General features: G+C 44.1%; 1 protein-coding gene across 1 annotated transcript; it reads left to right on the top strand.

The window, feature by feature from the left end:
• The first annotated feature begins 282 nt into the window (after positions 1 to 282).
• DNMT1 (DNA methyltransferase 1) lies at positions 283 to 26,516 on the top strand. The gene is made up of 34 exons (XM_077470193.1): positions 283 to 820; positions 3,294 to 3,336; positions 5,083 to 5,190; positions 9,125 to 9,326; positions 9,547 to 9,619; positions 10,605 to 10,692; positions 10,971 to 11,017; positions 11,469 to 11,517; positions 11,601 to 11,684; positions 12,214 to 12,323; positions 12,406 to 12,524; positions 12,649 to 12,741; positions 12,969 to 13,120; positions 13,201 to 13,388; positions 13,533 to 13,710; positions 14,769 to 14,866; positions 14,951 to 15,104; positions 15,971 to 16,086; positions 17,013 to 17,214; positions 17,355 to 17,485; positions 17,605 to 17,778; positions 17,908 to 18,132; positions 18,861 to 19,053; positions 19,268 to 19,358; positions 19,459 to 19,578; positions 20,034 to 20,316; positions 20,396 to 20,537; positions 20,702 to 20,868; positions 22,431 to 22,608; positions 23,066 to 23,261; positions 23,354 to 23,517; positions 24,699 to 24,815; positions 25,945 to 26,035; positions 26,224 to 26,516. Exons 1-34 carry the CDS (start codon positions 771 to 773, stop codon positions 26,256 to 26,258), a joined length of 4,461 nt encoding a protein of 1,486 aa, XP_077326319.1. The 5' UTR covers positions 283 to 770; the 3' UTR covers positions 26,259 to 26,516.
• The last annotated feature ends 850 nt before the right edge of the window (positions 26,517 to 27,366 follow it).

Below are 27,366 nucleotides of genomic sequence, written 5' to 3'. Positions count from 1 at the left end.
ATATTTGGGGGTTCTAAGTAATTTTCTAGCAAGAAAAAAAAACTATTTTTAACTTGTAAACAACAAATCTCAGAAAGAGGCTGGGTCTGTGTGTAAGGACTACTTTCTCCAATGGTGGGGGTTGGAATGGCCCCACACACTCTGGTCTTCACACAGCAGCTGAGAGAACGATAACAACTCCCGCCTGACGTCGCCAGCAGGGGGCGTGCTCACCCGTTGCAGACACTCCTCAGCGCGCCTGCGCTCCTTTCCCGCCACACTGACCTTTAAACCTGACGTCACGGCCGACGAGCGCGCCACCGCCAGGCTCCAGAGGACCGGGAGAAGTGGGCGGCCTTATGAATATTTTCCCCCTGCGAACCCGCCCTGCCGCCATGTAAATCTCCCCGGTGGGAGGGCGGACCGGGCTCGGAGCTGCGCCCCCTTCCTCACGTCAGCCTGTCATTCACACGTTTTTTTCTCCTCTACCTTCGCGCGTAAACACAAAGCGCGGGAGATTGCGGAGGGGCGGAGTCACGTGATCCCGGGGCCATTTGAAAAGCTGAGGCGGTCGCGTGTTGCCGGGTGTCTCTGTGTCCGGTGTTCTCGCTCGGTCTCATTGGCGGTCAGTCTCGGTGTCCTGTGCTCCGGCTCCACACTCCCTCGGTGGCTCGCATCCCTGTGTTGGCGGGAAGCGCTGTATTTCCCGCGGTTTTATTCGGCTGTCAGCAGTCCGGGGAGATTTTATCTTCAGCACCATCCCCGCATTTTATCCGTGGAATCCCGGAGCCATGCCGGCCCAGGCTGCCTCTCCCGCCCTGCCTGCTGATGTCAGGAAGAGGTAAGCGGCTGACTGACGTCATGGTGCTCGTTGATGAGGTCATCACGGAGGTCTCCCCCCCCCCCCTCAGATGCCCATGGGGGGGGGGGGACATACCTGTGCATAGGTTTACATTCACTAATTGGTGGTATGGGACCCGCGATATCTGTAGGGCCCCCAAAGGTGGCTCCTAACCCTCACCTGAAGGGGTCCCTAAAGATGTATCCCAGGGGGTCCCCTCAAATGTGTCCTGGGTCTCACCTGTAGGGATGTCCCCCCTGAAGATTTAACCCAGAGCTCCCCTCCCACATGTCTCTTGTCACCTGTAGTGGGCCCCTTCCATACCTGTAGGGGTTCTCCAAGGTGTCACTTTTAGGGGTTCCCCCTGAAGATTTATTCCAGTTGCCATCTGTAGGGGCCCCCTGCAGATTTACCCCATGCCCCCCTCACATGTCTCCATTGTCCCCTGTGGGGGAGTCCCCCTTCCATACCTTTAGGGGTGTCATCTGTAGGGTTCCCCCTGAAGACCTATCCCAGGGCCCCCCATAGATGTCTCTCAGCCCCACCAAAGACGCCTCCCAGTTGTCACTTGTAGGGGGTCTCCCAGTTGTCACTTGTAGGGGGTCCCCCCTCTAGATATCTCCTAGTTGCCTGTGCCCCCCCCCCCTCAGTGTTGTTCAGACTCCCTTCTGAACAATGTCTGTTTTCATTAGACTCTTCTTATTTTTCTACTGAGGCCTTAGTACAATGTATTGGCTAAGATGTATGCTTGGTCCTTGGCTATGTAAGTAAAGTTTGGGAGTCTAACCCACAATTTTTAGGAAGTGTTGAGTCCACACACAGCTGTGTAGTATTTACATGCAGTACTTGCATCCAGCAAAGTCCAACATAAAGAGATTCTGTACTGCAAGTTGGCTCCTACAAACACCCCCTCCCCCCTTACACTGGTATGTGATGTGTCCTATGTCCTGCACCACCAGAGCATAAACTGACACCTCTCCCCTCAATGAGCCATTTGCATGGGGAAGGGTGACCTCGGCCTTTAGTCATTCGGAATCACAGGCGTCTATGGTGACACTGCGCTGCTACCATTGACTGCATTCTTTATATCTTGGCATAAGCCATGTAAACTGTGGTTTTTTTTTTAACCCCTTCCTGCCCACTCCTTTAACAAGTTCTGAATGATTTGGAAGGATTGGCAGTCATGTGGACTCTTATTGGCTGTCGTATTGGTCGCATGATCAGGGAAATTGTCCTACCTATTGCTTGACTGGGCTGAGAGCTGTCTTTGCCCACTTAGGTGTTGAAGTCCTGTGGTTCTGGTCCAGAAGTTGTTGCTGACTCCGTGATCCTGGTCCTCCTGACCAGCCCCCAGAGGCCCTCATGGCCTGGGGTGCGGATCCACCAGTTTCCGGGCCTCGGAACTGGTTAGTCCGAGGCACAGTAACTGGAAGGAGGATTCTAAGGTGTTCCGGTGCCGTCTCAGGTTTGGAGAGGCCCAGCAACTCTTCATGCAATCAGGGAAGGACTCATTAGTAAGAGGGCCACACACAAGGTTGGCTGAGCTGTAGAGGACACTAATTGAATCCACATTTCTTGCGGTATCGCCGGACCGGCTGCAAGATACTGGTACAGTAAGAAAGTTCTACCTCCGGCCTTCTGTTTGCAACCAAGTCTATGGCAGAGGCTTTGCTGAGCTAAAAATACTTGTTGGCTGCTAGTATCCATAAACGAGGATTTATCCAACAGTTAAAGAATCCAGTTGAGTGGCTATTCCTTGGATTATGTAGAGACTTCAAAAAAAAAGTCAGCAGTTCCAAAGTACCTGAGCTATACGTCGTCCTTATACACTCTATTCCTAAGGGAGAGACTGAGTTCTGTTCAAACTGTTTTATGCAAATAAAAAAAACTCAAAAAATGAATTCAGGTGTCAGTCTCTGCAGTTACTGGGCCATTAACCCTGGGAACCCCTAGACAAGAACAATGAGTTACGAGCTGGAGGAGGTAATCGGTAAGCCCAGAAAAATCAGCGGCACCTTTGGGGGTCAGTGCTACACTTGTAAAGGTTTTTTTTTTTAGGTAATGTAGTTTGGTGCCATTCCACAGCCGTATGTTTTTTATTTATTTTTCCCCTCCCAAAGCGGGATCTGTTGGGGAAAACTACTTGCTGTATTTAGAAAATTTTATAACACACATTTTATTAAATGTTCAGATTTGTTTAGCAAAAAAACAAAACCCAAATGGTGGTTAAATGCCACCAAAAGGGCTTTCTCAAAAATGCTAGTGTTGCCTGACCGTGCTATTGACACTTAAATTGGCCTGGGCAGGAGGGGGGTGGAAGTGGCAAGTGGTTAATATGTAAACACATGACACTGTCTGTTCCAACAGGTAATGTTTTGGTTTACTGTGGGGGATTTGCATCTTTCCTGACTTGTTTCTGCTGCATAGATGAGCTGATATCTCTGTTCAGCTGTGACTCTTATCTATCTTTCAGGCTGAAGGCAATGGATAAAGAACAAGATGGACTAACCGAAAAGGTAAGCATGCTATTGGCTTCAGATTGTATGTAAACAAAGCAAACTGTTTTATTTGCATTGCTCAAAGTATAGTGTAAATAAAATGTGCCTGTGTAAAGTATATTCAGACTTTTTAACTTATTTACACATGTGTGCTTTTCACACACAAGTGCTCAAAAACATTCTCGTTCTGCACAATATGTAAATGGACATTTGCAGGCAGACTCAAATTACTTTCCAAAACTTTTTTTTTCTTAAATGCTTGTTTACAGACCTGTGCATAAACATGATACAATTGATAGTCTGTATTTTAGCTCAGTAAAAAAAAAGCTGTACTGAGCTTTTCAAGCTGGTGTGCAAGAGGTCTTAAACCCTGGTTTACACTATTGTGATACAGGAACCAGTGCAGGTTCCTGCATCCAAGTTCACACTGCGAACTGCTGCAGGTGTCATACAAACTGGCTGAATTTGCATCACACACATCATATGTGACTCACACTGCATTGCTGTCTGTGTTCAATAGTGTGGATCTGTTGCAACTCTGTTTGTATGATATCACAATGTAAGGGAGCTCTGCCCTTCAAACTGGACAGGCTGTTGAGCTGTAAAAAAAGATGCCAAATGCGTACATACTATGTGCATGAGGCTTGTTGTCCCCAAGTCTGGGAGAAGCAATGTAGGGGAATCTGCTGTGCACAAAAAGTAACTTGTACTCCTTAAACCCTCTTGTCAGAACATTGTTTACAACTGATAATAAATATTGCAGTACAGTTTATGATGGCAAATAAAACTACCTATCCGCCTCAAACATGTGAGAACTAAGTAGGATTGTAGTCCTGGAGTTTTCAGAAGAGATCAAATAAAAGGAAGCAGTAAGTAAAGCAGAGCTCAACCCAAAAGGGGAAGCTCTGCTTGAGTTTCCTTCCATGCCACATTTGGCACCTTGAGGTAGGAACAGGTACATGGTTTTGACAGGTACCCTGTCCCCATTTCCTGAAGACCCTCCCCAGTAGGGAACTGGCTGTGAAGCAGTAAGATTTTACTGCTGGGTTCCCTTACAGGCGATGGTGGTGCCAGAGAGCCAATGGAAACATCAGCTTGGGTGCTGGATTCTAGGACGGGTAATTGTCCTAATAAGACAGCAGCTATGGGGGGTGGTGGCTGGACCTCCTCTAGGGGGGGGGGGGGTTTAACTTGGTCAGTGCAGTTTCATTTCAAAAGTGGTAACGTGTTTTTAGGTCCCTTTTACAATGTTTAATGTGTATTAAGGCAGCCTTTTAATATGCTGGCAGTGCACCTCAACAAATGGTGGAACACAAAATGGCATGTATGCTGCAATCTGACAATTGCCACTATAATGGTGCCGTTCAAAATGGGCATTGCTGTTATGTTGCCGTGCACATTTTACTTCATGTGATTGAGCCCTTGGTCAGAATTGCTATGCAGAAGTAGGTTTGTGCTATGAATGGGGATATTTGGGCTTTAATTGTAGGTTGGCTTTATAGTCCAGGGAGCAGATGCTGAGCCTTGATGCCTGTTCAAGTGAACTGAGCTGCTGCTCCTATACAAGCTGAGCCAGTTATAGGTAGTTTTGATTGCATGTTTACATCTGCCTTAGTTAAGTACTGACTCAGCTGGTGAACCTGGTAGTGGTTTGGACCTTCATCCACTAGTCCCTGAAGACAGAATTCAGTTTTACTCAGCCAAATTTTCATTTATTTGGTCTGTTCCAAATTTTGTAACAACGTTTTGTCCCCTTTTTCATAGGAATGCATAGAACAGAAACTGAATTTGGTGACTGACTACCTGGAAGCAGAGGCTAAAGATAAATTGACTGATTTGGAGACTAAGCTGAACAAAGAGGAGCTGTCTGAAGTATGTACCCTTTTATGGAGCTTCTGCACAAGAGACAAAGGGGGTTATTTACGAAAGGAAAATCCGAGGGGGACATGCAAGGAAAATAAAAAACAGCATTTTAGCTTGCACATGATTGGATGATAAAATCAGCAGAGCTTCCTCATCATTTCAGATCTACCCCTTAGATTTAGAGCGCATGCACTTCCAGTGCAAAGTGGATTTGCCTTTCATAAATAACCCCCAAAGTGTCTTTTATTTCCTGCTTGCAGTTTTAAGGAGTCCTAAAGCTGTACAACCACCTTTGTGCAGATTGCATTTCAGATTCAGTCAGGGAAGAGTTTCCATCCATTTGTGCCATCTGGTTACAACAGTTAGGGATGAGTTCTGGACCACCTTTCAGGTCAACAAACCTGGAACCTTGGGCTCGATGGCCAATGTCAGAATCCCAGGGGGTTTCTGATGCAGGTGGGGGTCCGGCTTCCCAGGATTCTCTCCAAAAATCTGCAGTGCTGTTCCCCCCCCCCCCCCCTCTGCTACCTTGGAGCTAGAAAAGGAGTGCTCCTCACATGACCATATACACAGGCCTAGGAAACTCCAAAGGCTGCACTTTTCCAGTCCATTTGATCAGATACGAAAAAAATTCTAGAACCAGAGAAGCCATTCTTTTCTCAGACCCACAAGATTCTGGTTAGTCATGATTTTCCTACGATCTGGAACAAGGTTCCAAAACTGAATTCCGCTTTCTTGCAGGTTTCAAAGTCAACTAATCTTGCTTTTTAAAGATGTGGGCATGCTAAAGGAGCCCATGGATAAGATGGACCTACTTAAAAGCCTGGCAGTTGGTTATGAACAATCCTGAAGCTGGCAACGGCAAGTGTTGCTATGCATTTTGAGCACTGGATTAACCAGATGAATCCCATGTTGCTGTGGATTCCCCGAAACAGATTTTGGACTTTTTTTTTTTTTTAATCCTTATCTGCAGTAGTGTCATACATTGCAAATAACTCAGGTGTGTGTGTGTGTCCGCAACACTAACAATCCTAGCAGGGCCTTTTGGCAAAAAAAAACCTGGGACTCTGCATCAAGTGCAGACACACTAGCTTTGTGTCTTGTCAGTCTTTCCAAAAATCCAAAGGTAGGAGTGGAGTGCTTTAATCCTCCTGCGACTTCCAGAAATTCAGTGACGCCTTCCTCTGACCGGGAGTTTCTTCTGCCGTGAAGAGGAATTGCACCAATATAGTTTATTCTAAACCTGCTCTCCCAGGAATATGTGATCAAATTCATGGAAGAACCTCTAATGATTTTTGGTGACAACTCCCCAGGGGATCCAGCCAAGGCTCTTGCCATGAAGTCCTTAATCCTGGAACTGAGATCTCGGTCATTGTTCTAGTTCCTACAAGGCAGTTATTCCAGTTCTACTTGCACATATTCCTTGTTCAGGAACGTTCTGTCTCATCCTAAATCTGAGTACAGAAGATTTCGGATGAATTCCATTTTCTCAGTCAAACTTCCTGAAGAAAGGGTGCTACATGGCATCAATAGAATTACAGGATGCCTACCTCCACATACCCCTAGCTGCCAGGTCCCAGAAATAACTGCAGTTGGCATTGAAAGTGGGGGTGGGGTGGTAAACTTACAATTCAGAGCACTCCCATCTTGGCCAGTTGGCTCAAAGTGTTCACAAAGGTAATGGCCAAAGCATTGGTACCTTCTGCATCTAGAGGGAATCCTGTGATTCCTTATCTGGATGACCTGTTTCGCTTCAGAGCCTGTGCCCACCTAGTCCATACAATGGATCTTAAACCTCCAGAAGTTAACTGATTCCCTCGCAGGAAGTGTTGTTCTTGGGGTTATTCACTCAGTGAAGCAAAAGATCTTTCTTCCAGGAGAAAAAGCTTTAAGTGTCGTTGCAGTCCAATCAGCTCCTGTCCATTAGAAAGATTGTCAATATTGGCAACCCTGACCTCCTACCATAACTGCAATTCAGTGGGCAAGACTTCACTTCATATCCCTGCAAGATTCTCTGGACTTGCTAGTGAAGGTCCCCACCTCAGTGAAAAGGAGTCTTTGCTGGAAGAACCAGATGAAGTTTTCAACAGGTTTATGGTCCTTCCTGGTCCAAGTAAGGTTAACAATAGATGCCAGCTCCTGGGGTTGGGGGGGCTCACATGAGCAGTCATGGGGCCCGTGGTCTACAAGAGAAGCAGTAAGATCCTTGAATTGGGAGGGAACTAAAAGCAATAAATGGCTTTACTGATGTTTGCCAGAGAAGTGCAGGGACTTCATATACAGGTCGTGTCTTGCAACACCATTGTGGTGGCCTACATAAACAGATGGGGGGGGCACCAAAAACAGATCTTCCGTGTCTAGGAGGGAGTATTCTAAGATGGGCAGAGCTCCATATTCTGTCAGCATTCCCTCTAAAAGGGCTCTTTAAAGAGGGAAGCGGACTCTCTCAGAAACCAGGTTTACAAAGCTGAGTGGAGATTGAACAAAAATTTTACCATGTGATCGTTAAATGGGAGGGGGGGAATGCACAGGCGTCTCTCCTCACTGAACAGAACCAAGCTATCCCTAGGATTAGATGCTCTGGAGCACAGTAAGGCTGGATTCACACCTATGCCATTTTAGTGCATTTAGCAGTTTTGCACTACAGAAAGTGTTCCATAGGAAACCATGTCAAATAGACTGTAGTGCAAAAAGCACTAAATCTGCATAGGTGTAAATCCAGCCTTAGAGGTTTCACCTGTTACGCGCCCTCCCCTTTCTGCTTATCCCTCAGGTCATAAGGAAAATCCAGGAAGGGGATACAACGGTAATCCTCATTGCTCCCTCTTGGCCCAAGAGCTTGGGTTTTCATCCCTTCTGATGCAACTCTAACCATTTTGGCACATGCTGTTGAAGACATGCTGATACAAGGTCCCCTACTTCACCAGGAGGTAGCGAAGCTAACTCGGCTTGGCTTCAGATGAGTAGATTTTGAGGAAGGGATTTTTAGTTAAGTTGGTTACTACAATCCTATCTAGCAGTGTCGCTAGAGCTATTTTATTCCAAAGTCTGGAAATGTTTAAACTCCTGGTGCACTGCGTCTGGTAGATCCTTAAAAGATTTCTATTCTGGAATTTACTGCAATGAATAATATCATCAGGGTTTGATTTAATTTGAGACCTTTTTCATTAATGCAGTGATTGATGTAATTTAAAACTGCATTTTTTTTTACTGTAAGTCACTGGCAGTGAAGGAGTTAACACTAGGGGCTAGTGAATGGGGTTAATATGTATCCTGTGGAGTGTTCTAAGGGTCCTTTCACATGGGGCAGATCAGTGCTGATCTGCTCCGTGGATATCCGCTTGCTCAGCGGGGATTGCTGGAGCGATCTCTGCTGAGCAGGAAGATGACAGGTCTGTCTCTGCACACTGTGCAGGGATGAACATGTCAGTGCCGCTCTCCCCTATGGGAGATTGGGTGACGACGGACCACAGTGTCCGTTGTCACCCGATCTGATGACGGATGGAAAAATAGCTTTTTCGTATCGAAGCGGATGTCAGCGGACCTGTCACCGCTGACATCCGAAGCTCCATAGATCTCTATGGAGCATCCGTTCAGGTCCGCCTGAGACTGACAGGCGGACCTGATCGTCCGTGTGAAAGGCGCCTAACTGAACAGATCACTGTTCATACTCTGTAAACAGTTTCTGGTTCTCTGAGCAGTGAACTGACCGTCTGTTCATACACCGTTCCTGGTTCTGTGCCCCGCGGGAGCTGCCTAGTGTGTGTTTATGCTACCGATGTAGCATAACTACATTTCATGCAGACGAGCCATGCTGCCGCAGTACAACTGCATCGGCTAGCAGTTAAGTGCACTTTCTGCCATTGATGGCTGCCATAACGGTATTGAGTATCAATGGTGAGAGTGCAAAGTGCTTACACTTTTTTTTTTTTTTCTCTTCCAGGATGGCTATCTGACAAAAGTGAAAGCGTTGTTGCAAAAAGAGTTTGGCTTTGAGAATGGAGTAGTAAATGGAGAGACTAATGGATGTTCTCCAAATGGCACTTGTGGCAGTGAAGACGAAGATGTGGAAATGGAGGAAGCGGTAACACCTGGAACAAAAGGCCGTAGAAGCAGGAAAAGCAAGACCAATGGGGAGACAAAGAGTGAGTATCAAAACATGATTCCCTGCTTCTGCTCCTTTCCTTGGCAAGCTGTTAATGTTGCATTGCTAGGCAGGAAATCTTATACCTGCATGGAGTTGGTAACGCCTGAAGGAGCAGAAGTACCTTTCTTACTAGCTTTTGGGTTGTGATCAACCGCTTTATATGGTGGGTTGTGGTGTTTGTTTTTGATGGCTTTTTTTTTTTTTCTTTTGCACTGTAGAATCCTCTGGCCGGTCACGTCCCACAAGAAGTACAGGCAAACAGCCCACCATCATGTCAATGTTTTCTAAAGGGTTGGTATAATCTCAACTGCTACAGTTTTTAGTGTGCCAATGGCAACTTCATTAATTGCTTGCATTGTACCGTTTAGTAGTTTAAGATATTAGTCTGTTCTGTGACACTGTATTCTGGTCGGTTGTCTTGTGCGGCAATTCTGAACTATAGGTTGCTAGTTTTTGGGACTTTGTTGGCATTGGCCACCTGGTGCGGATGCCCGTCTCTTACTGAGTGCAAAGGCTGCTACTACCCATGTTTGTTCTCTCATTTTCTAATGCCAGTGCCTATGGTTGAGTTGGTATACTGGCAGTGTAGGCCATGTACTGCTGCTCACACCTTGTGCAGTATAATTTAGGGAGGGGGTGGTGCTGGAAGGGTAGAGCATCTGGAATAATTGGGCTAATGGTGTGATATTTGTTGCACAGTAGCTGAAGCAGGTCTTGTGGTATAAGGACAGGCATGTGTAGGTTTGAGCTGCCACTTCGAGCCAACACTAGGAGAGTCTTAATGTGCCCACACCCAACACTGACCACCATGACAGATGATCACTTATTACTGCATCAAACAATGACACAATCGCATGCTGCAAAGTGAATTTGGCAGCAATCTTGTGATGAGGGGGTGCAATGGGGGTCTTGCCCTATACAGGTGCAGCCCAGCACTATCCACTGCATGAGGAATGCAGAAAAGTATCTGACAGTTTTCCAAAAATCTTGCTGGACTGCATATTTGACCCAGTTAATGGCAGGGCTGTGCATTTTAGACAGCATCAATCTATTCCCAAGGAAATGTATAGTGTTTAATTATGTTGCCATACAGAAGTGAGTTTGTGTATCCGTACAGGCTATCTTTTAACATTCCTTGATATACAACGATGGGCTTTACTGTTCTCTACAGTGTGCATGTTTGTAATGTCTCACACTGCATTCACCTTATAAACCTATATTAATACTTTGAATCTTTAGAGCTCCCTAATGCTTACATGTGATTTCCTGTACACAGGTCTAACAAACGTAAATCAAATGATATAAATGGTGACCTAAAAGCTGAACCTGAATCTCCCAATGAAGTAGAGGAAACAAAAGAGAAGGTATGGAGTGCCCTGTACAACTTTCGGCTTTCGATTTGCTGTGTCTGATGTGGGTTTTAATGCCCATACACCTGCCACCAAGAATGGTTGGTTGATTTCTGCTCACTGCATGATTGTGGCACAATCTGTCAATACAGATCCTAGTTTCTTATGTGACCAATGAGACTAATGTCAGGACCCCTTCTTCCCGATGTAGACCCAGATGAGGGATGTTGGGTGGGAAGGGGGTACCTTTTTGCTTAATTGTTCTAGTATTCTGATTTTGTTAATCTCTCTAGGAGCAGGTTGAAAAGAAGTTGAAGGTTGAAACCATTGAGGAAGTGGGGTAAGCTTTTCTTGTGAAACTACAGAATGCTGACATCAGACTTTGCAGTTAGTCTTAGTCTGACCCCATAAATTTGGTTTTAAAGAGGACTTCAGTCAAATGTGAAACTGTAAGATAAAGATTTGATTAGGATACAGCTTATTACCCAAAGCTTCCTCTAGCTGAATTGGAGATCATGGCATAATGTGCGCTAACAATAAGAAGCACTGTAGTCAGAAAATACAGACCTGCCTATGATCAGCCTGACTCCATTTTGTTCTGGGTGCAGGATGGGAAGTTCCCATCCCATTGCCAGAATGCAGTGCTGCATGTTGATGCCAGGAAAGCAAATTTTGGGCCAGCATGTTACTCCCTAGTTAAGGGGGAGACTAGCTTTTAACTAGGCAGTGTAGATCTAATTTTTACACTTTTTTTTTTTTTTTTTTTTTTTTTTTTTTTTTTTTTTTGTTAGGACGGTGAAAACAGAAACTCCCAAGACAAAACCTGTTCAAACACCAAAGGTAAAACACTTGTAAGGTGTGCACTCTGAACCTTTTTTTCCTCCAAGTTTGCGACTTGGTAAACATGGCTGTCTTCCTTGCAGACCCCTCCTCCAAAGTGTGTTGACTGCAGGCAGTACCTGGATGATCCTGATCTCAAGTTTTTTCAAGGAGATCCAGATAATGCTGTGAGTAAAAAAACTTGCTATTTCTGGGCTTGTATTGGTACTCTTTGGGATTGCAAGACCTTGCGCCTGGATTTTGTCATACTTCCCTGCTTCATAAAATTTCAACTTGGGCATAATTCACCATGGTAGGATGTCCCCAACTAGGTTCCAATGTCTAAAATTTTACTCTTAAAAGCTGGTAACCAAGCCTTATATTCTGTATTTTAATGTTTGGTTAGAGATTAACTAAACGGACGTCTTTCTTTACTTCCTCTTAAGTGGAACTAGATGCTCCCCCCCCCCCCCCCCCCCCCAGCACTGTCATGCAATGCTGTACCCAAATGAAATTGAGGTGGCACAGATTGGCCTCACTGATGGGCATAGTTTGGTGGGGCGCAGTAAGATTGGGATGACTTTGTCTCAGAATAGAGTGGCATTTGTCTGTTTATAAGGTCGTATTTAACTACTTCCTGCCATATGTCCCTGTACGCTTGGTCTTTGATCTTTTAGTGGCTTTATATAATTTTTTTTTTTTTTTTTTTTTTATCAGTTGGATGAGCCAGAAATGTTGACTGATGAGCGCTTGTCTTTATTTGATTCAAATGAAGATGGCTTTGAAAGCTATGAGGACCTCCCTCAGCACAAAGTTACATGTTTCAGGTAGGTGTTCCTGGCTAGAAAAATGTCAGTTAAGGCCTTCCTTTTCCAGAGTTTCTAAGAACGAATTGTCCTTGCTTTGCAGTATTTATGACAAGAGGGGACACTTGTGTCCATTTGACTCCGGTTTGATTGAAAAGAACGTTGAGCTATATTTTAGCGGTGTTGTAAAACCAATCTACGAGGACAATCCCTCTCTAGATGGTGAGTTTGGTTGCTCCACTTTCAGAAGTTTTGGAATTGGCTGCCAATTCCCACAAATTGCACAAGGGGCGTTAAAGACTTGCAATGATTCGTTTATTGCATGTCTGTTTTTTCCCTTTAATAGGTGGAGTACGGGCAAAGAAGTTGGGCCCTATTAATGCCTGGTGGATAACTGGATTTGATGGAGGAGAAAAGGCTTTGATTGGCTTCACAACAGGTAAAGTTCCTTTCTCAGCTGAACACTGCATTGAATTGTATATTCCTGTGGGATCATCCTCATAGCTTTGGCCACAACACCAAGGCTATGACACCCCCCCCCCCCCCCCCCCATCCTCAGCATCCTTTATCAAGGCTTTTGAAACCTTTAACTGGTAAAATGCCTGAAACCTGCCTTGGTGTGAAAGGGGTTTGATGGATAGAATCTGACTCTTATTTTCCATGTAGCCTTTGCAGACTACTTCCTGATGGATCCCAGTGAAGAGTACAGTCCAACATTTGCTGTGATGCAGGAGAAGATCTATATGAGTAAAATTGTGGTTGAGTTTCTCCAGCATAATCCAGACTCAACATATGAGGATCTACTAAACCGGATAGAAGTGAGTCAAAGTATCAAATTGGGGAGGAGGAATGCTTTAAGTCTCTAGATGGTTTTATGACCAGTCTATCTATTTTGCAGACCACTGTACCACCAGCCGGTCTGAACTTCAACCGCTTCACAGAAGACTCTCTACTGAGACATGCCCAGTTTGTCGTTGAGCAAGTGGAAAGTTATGATGATGCTGCAGACAGTGATGAGCAACCAATAATTATAACTCCCTGCATGAGAGACCTCATCAAGTTGGCTGGCGTTACACTGGGTAAAAGGTGGGTGCTGTTTTTTTGGCAGTGTGGTGGGTTTTTTATTCTTCTCTCCAGGCAGTTTTTAACAAGAGTATCCTGCTCTTGGCTGCACTTTGTCTTAGCCATTGCCTTATGTCAGAGCTAAGTGACTTTAAAATTTCATTACAGGCGTGCTGTGAGGAAGCAAGCTATTCGACATCCCACAAAGATCATTAAGGATAAAGGGCCCACAAAAGCCACAACCACTAGACTGGTTTACCAGATCTTTGACACTTTCTTCTCAGAACAGATTGAGAACAATGAAGAGAAGGAGAACATGAAGCGTAGACGCTGTGGGGTTTGTGAGGTATGTTCTAAAATGGGTTTTCAAAAGAAGCAGCTTTTCTAACTTCATGAGCTCCAGTGTTCACTTTAACAGCAAACGTCGACTTGGTCTTTTGACTAAAATGCATTTAGTCAGCTTAAATAGCTTTAGGAGACTAAATCTGCAATACATTTTAGTTGCCTAAAATCAAATGTTGTCACGCATTTCTCTTGAATTTCCAAACTCCTAATTTACTTAGGAGTATAATGTTTTTATGGTATTGAGGTTTGAAAAACAGATTTGGCTGCTCTGGATCTGTGGTGGTGTTGGATGCAGTCCACTAGACTATTAGGTTGCACATTTTTGTAGTGTTTTCTAAAAGCGCACCAAAGATGCAGCATGCAGGACTTCTGGTGCTCCTTCAGAAAATGTGCATCATAATGGTAGACTATGGGACTGCAGCTGTAATGGGCAAGGGTGGTTCACCCTTGCGGCAAACACTCGCTCCACTGAAATCTGATCCATGAGCGGGTCACTTTTCAGAGGCATTTGACAGGCAGTGAGGAGGTGATCACATTTGGTTGCTACCTGTTTTAACCTCCTCAAATGCTAATCCCTAAAATTGATGGCATGGTGAGCCCACTTAAATGCACATAGTACAATTCTAGCCTGAAGTAACAGGGAGGACAGCAGATCCAGGGGCATGTGCTGTCCAGATGCTTGTAGCCTAGGCTCGGTAAGAACAGAAAGCAGACACTCGTGTGGGCAACCAGAAGTTCACGAGGGTAAACTTTCCTCCTTGCTGGTTTTTCGTTTGTTAATGAAAATGTTTTAATCAAAGTGCTGTATTTTTCATCACTCTAAAAATGCCACTGACAAACTTTAACAAATGTTTCCGTTGACAACACTAACCATGGGCTCATCGCATCTGCATAAAATGGCTTGTCTGTAAACTTCAAGGATAAGTTCACCTTTTGGAAATGTGCACGCTGGTGCAATGCATTACAGGCTCCAAAAAATTAAACATGCCAATGCCCAGTCTTTCCCTTAACTGGTTTTATGCACTTTGACTTCAGGTCTGTGCCCTCATCTTTTCACAGGTTTGTCAGCAGCCAGACTGTGGCAAATGCAGAGCCTGCCAGGATATGATAAAGTTTGGGGGAAGTGGCCGTAATAAGCAGGCTTGCCTACAGAGAAGGTAACGCAGTTTTAATGTGGTTGTAATGGAGTTGGCCGATATTGGTTGGGACTTTCTGACATTCTGACCTCTTGGGCTGGACAGGTGTCCAAACTTGGCTGTTAAAGAAGCTGATGAAGATGAAGAATTATTGGATGATAACATCCCAGAAATGCCTTCTCCTAAGAAGTTACTTCAGGGAAAGAAAAAGAAACAAGAGAAGAAAAACAGAATTTGTTGGCGAGGCGACCCTATCAAGGTAATCTAGGAAGTTTGTGATTTATTATTTTTTGCACCTACAAATGCTGTCCTTGAATAAGGACACTTGCCATTCCAGAGAGCCTGATGTGGGGGGGGCCTCATCAATCTGGTGCCAGTGCTGCCACTCTAAGGGAAACCAGCAGTGGAGCCTTCACTGCTGGTTTCCTACTGTGAATCCCCACACTTTTTCTCAATGGCCCCCTCCATCTTCTGGGAGAAACGTCCCAGAAGGCAGTGGGGAAGCAGGAGGATATGGCGCACTGGGATGGAAGTACATTCATACTTGAGGTAGGAAAAGTGTCCTCAAATGAGTGAGGGAGTAGTGTGCCTCCTGGAGACACCACCCCCATCCCTTTCACATAACCACTACTAAGCCAATCGCTGGCTGCAAATAGGATCATGGCTGCTGCCATCTTGGTATAACAGCTGATTGCCAGTGTTCTTGAGATGTACACTATGCTCTTGGCAGCAAGTTGTTGTTGGGACTTGGATTCCACACTTAACAGCAGTGGATGTTACTAATATATTAGTCTTTAGTCCATGGGTCAAGTGTTTGTGGGGTGGTAGTGCCCTTCAAGCAAACAGCTGAATTCATGCTGTCTTTGGGAGGAATGTACCCAACTTGTATAGCGCAAACAAAGTGTATAACTTAAACCTTACATAATGTATACATCCTAGGGAGACTTGGGAGCCACATAACTTACCATTTAGTTGTAGCACATGAGAACATGCAAACTTCATAGAAATGGTGTTGTGGGGTTCAAACAGATGACAATGCACTGCTACCAACAGTCTGTGCTAATCTGCAGAGATAAATGGATGCTTTAATACACAAATTTGCATACTTGTACTCTTCTGTTCAAGGTTGAAGGGAAGAAGGAGTACTATCTTGAAGTATCTATTGATGATGAAATCCTTGAAGTTGGAGATTGTGTATCTGTGAGTCCAGATAATCCCACTGAGCCTGTGTATTTGGCAAGGTTAGTATGTTCTTGGCAGTTTGAATTTACCAATAAATCGGGCCTGCTGTGTGCCCCCCCCCCCCCCCAAACTACATGGATTACTGGTCTATCCTCCATAAATAGAAATGTCCTGGTCGTTGCTCTGACAGCATAAGGCAATAGGCATTCTACCTTAGGCTGGGTTCACACTGAAGCGATGCGGGAACGCAGCATATCTGCGGCGGGTTCCCGCATCGCATACCTCCCGGCAGCATTTCACACTGCCCTATGCGAACTGCTGGGAGTGTCAGTGAAACGTTAATGACACCCCCAGATCAGTTCGCATATCGCAGTGCGATCTGCAAACTCGGACAGGAATCGGATCGCATGGTGTGAACACCCATGCGATCCGATTCTGCTGCGGACCAAAAAAGGGTCCTGTGCGAGTTTGTGGCGGATGCAATGCGAATTCAGCCATACTATCTGTGGCTGAACTCGCATCGCACAGATCGGATGTGATTTGCACTGCGGTGCGAATCGCATCCGATTCTCCTAGCCGCAGCAGTGTGAACCCAGCCTAATACTAGTTTCTTAACCACTTCAGCTTCCCTGCCTGACCAGGTTTTTTTTTTTTTTTTTTTTTTTTTTTTTGCAATGCTTTTTTAGTTGACTAGTAGCTCTTGAGGTATGTTCAAAAGTACATCAGAGCTTCAGACAGCGTATTTTAGCTAATGCTAGAATTGAGTGTAAATTTAAGTCTTGGATAAGACTGCTGCAGAGTATAAGAGGAGCTTAAAGATATAAAATAACCTCTTGCCAAGCCTAACTGCTGTTCAGCTATCTTTGTACCTTTTGATGGCTTGAGTTCTCTATGGGCCTCCATCTCTTTGGATTAACTTTTGTGCTAGCTTTTGCTTGTGTCAACCTGAAACTTTACATTTTTTTTATTTTTTTTCCTCCCTAAGGATCACATCTATGTGGGAAGATGTCAATGGCCCCATGTTCCACGCTCACTGGTTCTGCCTGGGCTCAGACACCGTTCTTGGTGCCACATCTGATCCCTTGGAGCTCTTTCTTGTGGATGAGTGTGAGGACATGCAGCTGTCCTATATTCATGGAAAAGTCAATGTGGTCTACAAAGCACCATCTGAGGACTGGTTTATGGAGGTGAGCTGGATTCTAGTAGCTTATTCTGATGAATAGCTAGGACATCTCAATTGGTTTTTAAATGGGTCTTACTTTAACCTTCGTTTCTCCGTGCATATTAAGATGCTAGCAGTTGTTTGAATTTCTTGTATATCTTCCAGGGAGGAGTAGAGGATGATAATGTGGTGGAAGATGATGGCAAATCCTACTTCTACCAGTTGTGGTACGATCCAGAGTATGCCCGCTTTGAGACTCCTCCAAAGTTGCAACCAACAGATGAAAACAAGCATAAGTGAGTCTTTGCTTTCCTGCGCTAATATCCTCTGTCTGTCCTCACTGGTTTCTGTTTGATAAGGACCTCTTCAAAAGAAGTTGCTGGTCATTTTTGGCATGCTCCTATTTCAATTGTAGATTCTGCACCAGCTGTGCCAGACTAGATGAAATAAGACAGAAGGAAATTCCCAAAGTCTTTGACGTTGCTGAAGATTTTGCGGGTAAAGTCTGCTATAACATGGCTACAAAAAATGGCACACAATACAAGATTGGTGATGGTGTTCTGCTCCTGCCTGATGCTTTCATGTTCAGGTATGTCTTGCAGCCAATACTGTATTTTCTAGCTTTAGTTAAAATAAAGGTGGTAGACCGAAATAGGCTTCTGTTTTCCAAGTCTAAAGTTGAAAGCATGGAAACTATAATCTCTTTTCATTTTTCAAGTGTTAAGCTGAGCAGTCCTGTTAAACGTTCCCACAAAAAGGATGATGTGGATGAAGATCTGTATCCAGAATATTACCGCAAGTCTTCTGACTACATTAAAGGCAGCAATTTGGATGCCCCTGACCCATATAGAATAGGTCGCATTAAGGAGATCTACTGTAACAAGAAAAGCAATGGGAAACCAAATGAGTCTGATATCAAGCTGCGAGTGTACAAGTTCTACAGGTAGGTTTACAAATGGAACCAGAAGAGGGGCTTTGATCAACTTAAAACACTTTTCTAAAGGCTGTTTAACCCCTTGGTGCTGGCACCTCCTGGCCCTACAAGGTGTTTCAGATGGAGTATAATCATGTGATTGGCAATCAGCAATCATGAGTGCTCCATTAGCTGGCAGTAACTTTGCAGACATGCACTCTTGTCACAGCTGTATTTACGATCTGGTAAACTAATGTGCAGCCACTCTGCATCAAGAATTGCCCATTAAGAGGCTGTATATTTGCGTACTGTTGGCACCAAGGGTTGAACGATTTAGCTGGCTTAAAAGGCAGGAATTTGTGGTTTACAGGTGTGGTGTGGATTTGGCACTTTGGTTTAAGTTCTGTGATTAGTAGTGCTGACCCTCCTGACTGGATCACTGAACTTTATATTGTACATGCTGCTTCACTTGTACGGGGTTTGTGTGGGTGTTTTTAAAAAAAAAAAATCATGAAATTTGACCTGGGCACACATCTGCAGTGTTATTTATCTAAGTGCCATCTGCTGCTCCGTGCTACATGATGGCTTTTGGCAGAGAACCAGCCTGAAAGTTGTCGGGCTGGGTGCTATAAATTAGCAGAGACTACTGTCCTTTGCCTATGTGGAAGTGTGAATCTGGCTTCGCAGCTTGGATATCCATATTTTTAGATCTGACTTTTTTTTTTTTTTTGTTATTTCCTCTATTTCTCCCCCCCCAGGCCTGAGAATACACATAAAGGAAGCAAAGCCAGTTACCATGCAGATATCAACCTGGTGTACTGGAGTGATGAAGAGGCAACAGTAGAGTTCAAAGATGTCCAGGGCCGTTGTATGGTAGAATATGGAGAGGATTTGACGGAGTCTATTCAGGAGTACTCTGATGGTGGAGCAGACAGGTTTTACTTCTTGGAGGTAATTTGAAGACCTAAACTTGCAAATATAAAACTGATCTTTGAGCGCTGTGTGCGCGTGCATGTGTAAGACCTATATAACTTGGAATGCCCCATATTTGTGTAGAAACACTTTAGCATCGGGGGGGGGGGGGGAGTTTAAAGGTACTGTGACTGCTAGATATAAGGGGTGTGCACCTTTAGTAGCAATTGCCAATTTTAATTCCCTTTTCCAGGCCTATAGTGCAAAAACGAAAAGCTTTGAAGACCCACCCAATCACGCTCGTAGTGCCATAATCAAAGGGAAAGGAAAGGGCAAGGGGAAAGGTATGTACTAACTGTGTTTTTTTTTTTTTTTTTTTTTTTTTTTTTCCCCTCCGTTTTTGCTGTATACTAGATAATGCTTAAATCTTTGTGCTTTTATTAGGAAAGGGAAAATCTTCTGCTCAGTCTGAAGATCAAAAACCAGCAGATCAACTGCCTAAACTCCGTACACTTGATGTGTTCTCAGGCTGTGGAGGATTGTCAGAGGGCTTCCATCAAGCAGGTAAGGATGACGCCCTGTATTGTGAAACTGGCCAGTAAAGTATTGAAATGGAGCCTAATACTTATTGGGTAAACAACATTCTGGAGGTGCTCAGTAATGGGTCTTAATAATTTGGAACATGCTCATTCACATAAATGGCTGGAGTCAGAATGGTGTGTTTGTGTCACAACCCCTTGCCATACAAAATGTACTATGGGGTACCATTTTTCTTTAAGGTCAGGTTTGAGTGAAGGGAGTGTGGCTGATGCCTCTCATGTTCTCCATTGACCATACATGAGTGCACTAGCAAGATCTCACTGGCAACATAGTTGAGAAACTTTAGCAGAGTTTTATAGCTAGAGCCTTAGGTGGCAGTGAAAACTTTAACAGGCTCAACCTTTCACCACTCTGCAGTGCATTCCAACTTGATAAGTGAATCCATGATTATCTGCAACTGCCTTCACATTTTTATACAGGTATAGCAGAGACTAAATGGGCCATAGAAATGTGGGAACCCGCTGCTCAGGCCTTCAGATTAAACAATCCTGGTACAACAGTGTTTACAGAAGATTGTAACGTTCTGCTGAAGCTGGTAATGGCAGGGGAGAAGACCAACACATTGGGCCAGAAGCTACCACAGAAAGGAGATGTTGAAATGCTGTGTGGCGGGCCACCTTGTCAAGGTTTCAGTGGTATGAACAGGTTTAACTCCAGAACCTACTCCAAGTTCAAGAACTCCCTAGTGGTTTCTTATCTCAGGTGAGCATCTTCGATAGAAATGATGCTGTATCATATCATTTTACATTTTCATTACTCATCTGCATGTGTTCTCTTGTAGCTATTGTGATTACTATAGGCCTAAATTCTTCCTGCTGGAGAACGTCAGGAACTTTGTGTCCTTCAAAAGCTCCATGGTGCTCAAACTGACCCTGCGTTGCCTTGTACAAATGGGTTACCAGTGTACTTTTGGAGTGCTCCAAGTAAGTGTGTATACTTTTTTTTTTTTTTTTTTTTTTTTTTTTTTTTTTTTTTTTTTTTGTGGGCATAGACTGCAACCTGAATGGGGTATTTTGTGTTGGGAGGAAAGTACTGTGACCATTGGCTTTGCCTTGATGGTATTAATGGCTTCCACTTTGACTTGCAGGCTGGTCAGTATGGTGTACCTCAGACACGCAGAAGAGCAATTGTACTTGCTGCTGCTCCAGGGGAGAAGCTGCCCATGTTCCCTGAGCCACTTCATGTGTTTGCTCCCCGTGCCTGTCAGCTGAATGTTGTAGTGGATGAAAAGAAATATGTGAGCAACATCACAAGGTGGGTGTGGCAAATGTTTCATCATACTAGGACACAAATTCAGAAACTACTGTATTATAGGCAGGTACCTTCGGCAGATTAGGTTGAACACTAGCAAAAGACTACCATAACTCCTTCCCATCAGCAAACATGTGCTTTGCTGGTGTCTCTCCCTCCTGAGGATTTTATCTTGTTAGCGTATTTTTGCATTACAGCTATAGCGGCAACATCTTGTGCAGTTTCCAGATCCGTGGGGGCCGTAAAGGTGCTGTGGGCACTAAACGTAAGGGGTGGTGCAGTGGACTTCTGTCAATGTTGACCTCTGGGTTGGTCCCCTCGAGCTGGATTTTGGCAGAAGGGTTGATCAGGCTTAATGGCGGCTGTTTGGCACAGCTACAAACAGCCCTGGGTGTTCTTGCCACCCTTGCATAGTATCCTGAGCAGGAAAGCTTATGGGCAGGACTTTTGGCAGTGTGCCAACATCTGAATGGAACAGGGTCTTTCCCGCACATTACCATGCAGTGTTTGATTTTTGCAGCCTATTTTTTTAAGTTGGTTACCATTGGTCAGGTTAAAGCCATTCAGGAGAGGTTTTAAAAACATCCCGTTTACATTAAGGCTGGGTTCACACCGACACATCTGTTGCACAGCAGGGGTCCGATGCGTGCTGGGTCAATTTTCAGGTCCGATTTCAACCTAAATTTTGGGCTGCATTTGGACCTGAAATGGACCAAAAGGCACACATTTCTCCAGCAAACCGTACCTGCTGAAATTTGTGAATCGGCTCTGTAGAAGGCCAGTCACATTCTCCTATGCGAATTGATGGGGGGGGGGGGGGCTTACCTGGAGAGCCACTTTTCATGGGGGCTCCCATACAAGCACTTAACCAAGTCCTGGCACGTCTTTTGACAGGACTGGGCCCCCGGCTCCCATGTCACTGAATTTGACTGACGGCAATGAGGTCCTGAGAGCGGCTGGAGCTGTTGGGCTTGTGTACCTCTTTGGAAAGATCAGGTTAAGGTAAAAAGGGGCTGCTCTGGGTGGCAGCTGGAGCATAGGTTTTTCTCAAAGGGGTTGTAAATCCTCATGATTCTTCACCTTAATGCATTAAGGTGAAAAACCTTCTGTAGTGCTGTATTCCCATCCCCCCCCCCGGACTAGCACACCAGCTCTAGCTGGTGTCCTGTGTCCTTATTGGATAGCAGTGCAGCCATTGGCTCATGCTGCTGTTATCACATCCAACAATGCAGGGGGGCAGAGTCCTGCTTTCTGTGTCAATATACACAAGTGTGCCCACACAGGTGTCCCATAGAGTGCTTCCTGACTAAACACTATGCAGGGAAGAGCTACTAGCACTGCTGAGGAACCCCAGCAGAGGGTTGGGGCCACTCTGTGCAAAACTCCAGTGGAGGTAAGTATGGCGTGTTTAGTAACCCTTAATGCAGAATATGTATTAAGGTGAAAAACTTAGACTTTACAACTTTTTTTTTTTAATACAAGGACCTCGCATGTTTGGTTCTAGTCAGTATTGTGAATCTGAGTTGGCTGCTGCCCTGAACATAAAGTCTGTTTTTCTATTGCAGGACAAACTCCAGCCTCTTTAGAACAATCACTGTGCGAGATTCAATGTCAGACCTTCCAGAGATCCGCAATGGTGCATCAGCTCTTGAGATCTCCTACAATGGTGAACCCCAGTCCTGGTTCCAGAGGCAGATTCGGGGATCACAATATCAGCCTATCCTCAGGGATCACATATGTAAGGTGAGATTGAACACCCTTGTTTCCATCAATCTGTCAGCTCTTTAATTTTACAACCAATAGGGAAAAGCCCTGTTAAATGTTTCAACTCTCTCAAATGTAGCATGTTACATGTAAACACAATCTTCTCATACCTCAAAGGCCAAATGTTTGGTTCCCAGCAGTGCTATCTAATATATTCTGTCATCTTTTGGTGGCAGAATGTATTGGACTATCACTGATTAGATGCTGGTTTTGCTGTCATAGCTGGAACATCTTGTCCATTGAGTCTTGACAGTTCAGATTATAGGCTTGGTGTTTAGCAAGAGGCAGGTCTTTGCATAATTATGTAAGGTAGGATCAGAGGAATCTAGTTTAACACAAACAGATGTGGGGTCTGCTCTTGGCAGTAGGTTTTATTCAAGTTTACTGCCCAAATGGTGAGGGCACATCGGTAACTATTTTTATTTATTTTTTTAAGGATATGAGCGCCTTGGTGGCTGCTAGAATGAGACACATACCTCTTGCACCTGGCTCTGACTGGCGAGACCTGCCAAGCATTGAAGTTCGCTTATCTGATGGTACAACCACACGGAAGCTGCGTTACACGCACAACGACAAGAAGAATGGGCGTAGTAGTACTGGTGCTCTAAGGGGCGTCTGTAGCTGTGCTGAAGGTATTCACAGAACCTAATTTGCCTTGATTTACAAAAGCAGTTTCGACTTTCAGAACTTTGCAGCAGGTTTTATAATCATTTCTAATCCCCAGGTAAATCGTGTGATCCAGCAGACCGGCAGTTTGGCACACTTATTCCCTGGTGTCTGCCACACACAGGGAACAGGCACAATCACTGGGCTGGTCTTTATGGCAGACTGGAGTGGGATGGCTTCTTCAGCACTACAGTAACTAACCCTGAGCCTATGGGCAAGCAGGTGAGAGGATTGGGACAAGGAATGGTTCATTTTGTGCAGTAAACAAAATACTTGATCTTTAAATGTTGAGAAAGCTCTAAGTAATTGGCCTTAATTCTGCTATCGTGAGGGCTAGAGGATTGGCTTTCTTTGCTGTCATGTTCTATGTTAGATGGCCAGTCGGGGAAGAAACCAAGTCTCTACACAGCAGTAAGTGATTTGGACTCTGTCCTAGTTGGAACTTCCTGTATGTCGGTAATGTACATTAGACATTGACAGGCAGACTTCTCATGGGCATTACTGGGGGGGAGAGGACCCTGAGGTGTTACAGGACCTGTATTGCATGTGGATGTATCAACCTAAAACTGGATAGGTTTGCCTCCAGTTACAGGATGTATTTTCAGGACCTATACAACCTGATCTATGCCTTGCCTTCCCTGAAACTTAAGTTGCTTTGAAATTGCTCACAACTGGCCTTGTAAGACTTCTGGCAGACACTCCATAAGCACTGCCAGATCATTGAGGTCTTTGCCAAGGACTAGCATTTCCATTCATCATGTTTGACTTATAACTGCAGCAACACTGTTAGAGACTGGTATCAATCTGACTTCTACAATGCTGAGCTAGGAAGTATCCTTCCTGCAAGCTCATTCCACTGACGCTGAGATCTGAATCCTGGTTCTATACACTTAAACCACTATTTTACCCAATTAGACATTAATTTTCACTTTAACCTATTTGATCTGGCAGCCATTTTCTGCAAAACTAAGTTCCTTGCAGGCTGGTAAGGCCCAGGACTGATTTCTAGCATACGTTTCTGCTCTAACCTCAACCTGGAGGATCTTTATTCTGTATGAGTCTAGCTCAGGAAAAGGAAACTTTCCTCCACTGCTGTGCTTCCCTTGTCTCAACACCGCAAGGGTGCTTCTTGTGCCACATATCTAGGTGAATCGGAATGTTTGAAAGGGTGAAATCTCTTAACGATCATGATCCAGTCTGCTTTTGTTACAACACGGGAGACCGCTCCAAGATAAGCCCTTCCACTACCAGCATGCCTCAGTATGCCAGTATCTAATTGTCTGCTGTATTTAACAAAGGTTAATGGCTCCCTGTGTCGATAGACTCAAAACTGTATAGAAATCAATTTTTCATGGCTTTTATCTTGTATCTAACGCGTTTTGGGTTTTTAATTTCTTCCACAGGGCCGTGTTCTTCACCCAGAGCAGCACCGTGTGGTGAGTGTAAGGGAGTGTTCCCGGTCTCAGGGCTTTCCAGACACCTACAGATTCTTTGGAAACATCTTGGATAAACACAGACAAGTAGGTGTCATGTTAAAGTGGAACTTTACACTCATTCAACATTGACATTTTAAGCCTTATGCTGCTAGTGTTAACTGAATAGGATGTACTTTCTTTTTTTTTTTTTTTTTTTTTTTTTTTTTTTAATTAAACCAGTCCTTCAGTTGGTGGCTCACTTTTCTCCCTATTGAGTTATTGTATTTTGACACAGGGGGGCTGCAGATGACAGTTCTGCTATCTAAGGGGGGGGGGGGGAGAGAGGGAGAATCTGACTACTTCTGTAGAACCTTTCTGCTTATACATGCATTGAAATACAACTGAACTGATTGCATTTTACTCCTGTACAGGGGGGTGGTGTAAGTAGTATTTGATTCCCCCCCCCCCCCCCCCTGCTGATTTTGTACACTTGCCCACTGAAAACAAACCTACCATTAAAATTAGACTAACAGTGAGACGGTAACAAATTCCAGAAATGAATTTCAAGTTATAAATTGACTTGCATTTTGAGTGAAACAAGTATTTGACCCCATTCACAAAACATGACTTGGTGGCAAAAAACTTTCACAATTTGAGGTCAGATGTTTCTTCTAGTTGGCCACCGGGTTTGCACACCCGAGAGGATCTGCAAAAAAGTGAGACTAAATCCCTTCCATGTCATTAAGGTTTTTAAAGGTGACATTTGGTAATGTGACCCTTTGGCTCCCTCCAAATTTTCTTTGGCTCAATAAGCACATTAAGGTCTGGAGACTGGCTAGGCCACTCCAGGACCTTGAGGCCACTCCTTTGCCTTGGCTGTGGGTTGTGTTTTGTTTGGGTGTGTGCAGGCAGCCTGATGTGGCTTATACAGACTTGTGTCAAATTTGGGACCATTCAGGTCTGTGCAGCTATTGCTGCAACACTCAAATTTTGAAATGCACTACTGTAGGCTGCTTGCATGCAGTACAGGTGCCAGCTCCTTTAATCAAGGCCTTAAAGTATGTACTTGCTGCTTGGCAGTGAACTGGTCATCTTGAAACAAAAGTTCTGGCCATCAAGGGAAATGGTGCAAATGTCTTTTTAGTTAGGAAAGTGTAATATATTGGCCACACCGTATCGCAATATGCAAGGATAATTTGCTTAATACTATATCATTTTTGTTTTTCCCCCTCAGGTTGGTAATGCTGTACCTCCACCACTATCAAAAGCCATTGGTTTAGAGATAAAGGCCTGTGTCGTGGCAAGGCTTAAAGAGAAGGAAACAGGTGTGTATTTAGCCTGCTCATAAATAACACCTACCCAGCACATGAGAAATTAATTTTCTTATACTTTTTGCTGGCTTTAGCCCCAGAGATTTCTGCCTCACTAACTTCTACCATGACTTGCTGAGTCTATATGCTAGGATATGTCTACTAATCTATTTTTTTTTTTTTTTTTTTTTTTTTTTTTGCAGAGTTTGTAAAGAAAGAAAAGATGGAAATGGATTAATGTTCATCCAGAATGCTACCTCCTACAGCACTTCAAGCTCCATCCGTATAAAGTCTTTACATCTGTGCAATGCAACATCAAATTTGTTGACTCTGATCTTCATATCAGCTTGCAAGGCAATTTAAATGTCTTTTTGATAAACTGTTTTTAAGATCGTTGATTTTATTCACTGTAATACATTTTATCCACTTTGTACTCATGGAACATATGTAGGGTTTTATATGTTGTAATATTTCAAATAAAAAAACTGTCTTGTAATTTTTTTTATTTAACATTTCTGTGGGCCCTATGGCTTTTGTGGGTAATGTATTTGTCTGGGTACAGATTACATTAAACCCACCCCCTTGGAAATCTAAAATTCATAAACTAATGCTGAATTTTTTTTTTTTTTTTTGTGCTGGCTGCATGCTAATATGCAGCATCTCAGTGACTCTGCCTTTTGCACGCAAATGTGCAGCAACAGCTGCTGAAACTGCTCTCGGCACAGCACTCCCAATTGCTGCTTTAAGAGAATGGTGTCCATATAGACAAGTAAACGGAGTACCCTGGCATTGGACCTAGAAACCTTCCCCTTTTGTTTTCCATACATTGCTGAGCTGCACAGATGAGAAACCACTACTAACTACTAGAGCTTGTATTTCATTAGATGCTATAATTTTTTTGTTTCATGCTGCTGCCTTGCAGCAGTTAAAGGGGCTAATTCACACAAAGGTGCACTTGCGAAACCACTGAGTCGCTGTTTATATTCTCAGCACAGTGCTAACTGGAGCAGTGCTTCAGTTTACTTGTCTATGGACACCATGCTGTTGGAGCACTTTTATTCACTTGAAGAGTCTATTTGGACATTTTTATCACTTGCACTTTATATATTAGATGGTTGGTTACATTATTTGATTAGAGTTTAGTAATTTATTTCAGATGCATTCCCTTTCTGTCTACTTTGGTTTTATAACACTTTCTATATATCTCTGTTTTTAGCTTTTACCTAGAGCATAACACCAATTGGGGGTTGTGTGGGGGGGGTTTGGAATCTTGGCTCAAACCCAACTAATAGGTGCTAGATTGTGCAAGCAATATACTCAAGTGCCATGTGCAAAAAGATACTAGT

The sequence above is a fragment of the Lithobates pipiens genome, unplaced genomic scaffold (genome assembly GCF_037356315.1).
Source record: "Lithobates pipiens isolate NorthernLeopardFrog02 unplaced genomic scaffold, aLitPip1_a1.2 Scaffold_8, whole genome shotgun sequence".
NCBI classification, from domain to species: Eukaryota; Metazoa; Chordata; class Amphibia; order Anura; family Ranidae; genus Lithobates; species Lithobates pipiens.
The sequence above is the reverse complement of the archived record's forward strand: the minus strand, read 5'-3'. Positions and strand labels throughout refer to the sequence as shown.

Excerpts from the sequence above, each read along its gene's own strand:
- DNMT1 (XM_077470193.1), top strand. The coding sequence starts at position 771 with ATGCCGGCCCAGGCTGCCTCTCCCGCCCTGCCTGCTGATGTCAGGAAG. Across the intron at positions 12,525-12,648 it reads GGACAATCCCTCTCTAGATG|GTGGAGTACGGGCAAAGAAG; the intron begins GTGAGTTTGGTT and ends TCCCTTTAATAG. Across the intron at positions 24,816-25,944 it reads TCTTGGATAAACACAGACAA|GTTGGTAATGCTGTACCTCC; the intron begins GTAGGTGTCATG and ends TTTCCCCCTCAG.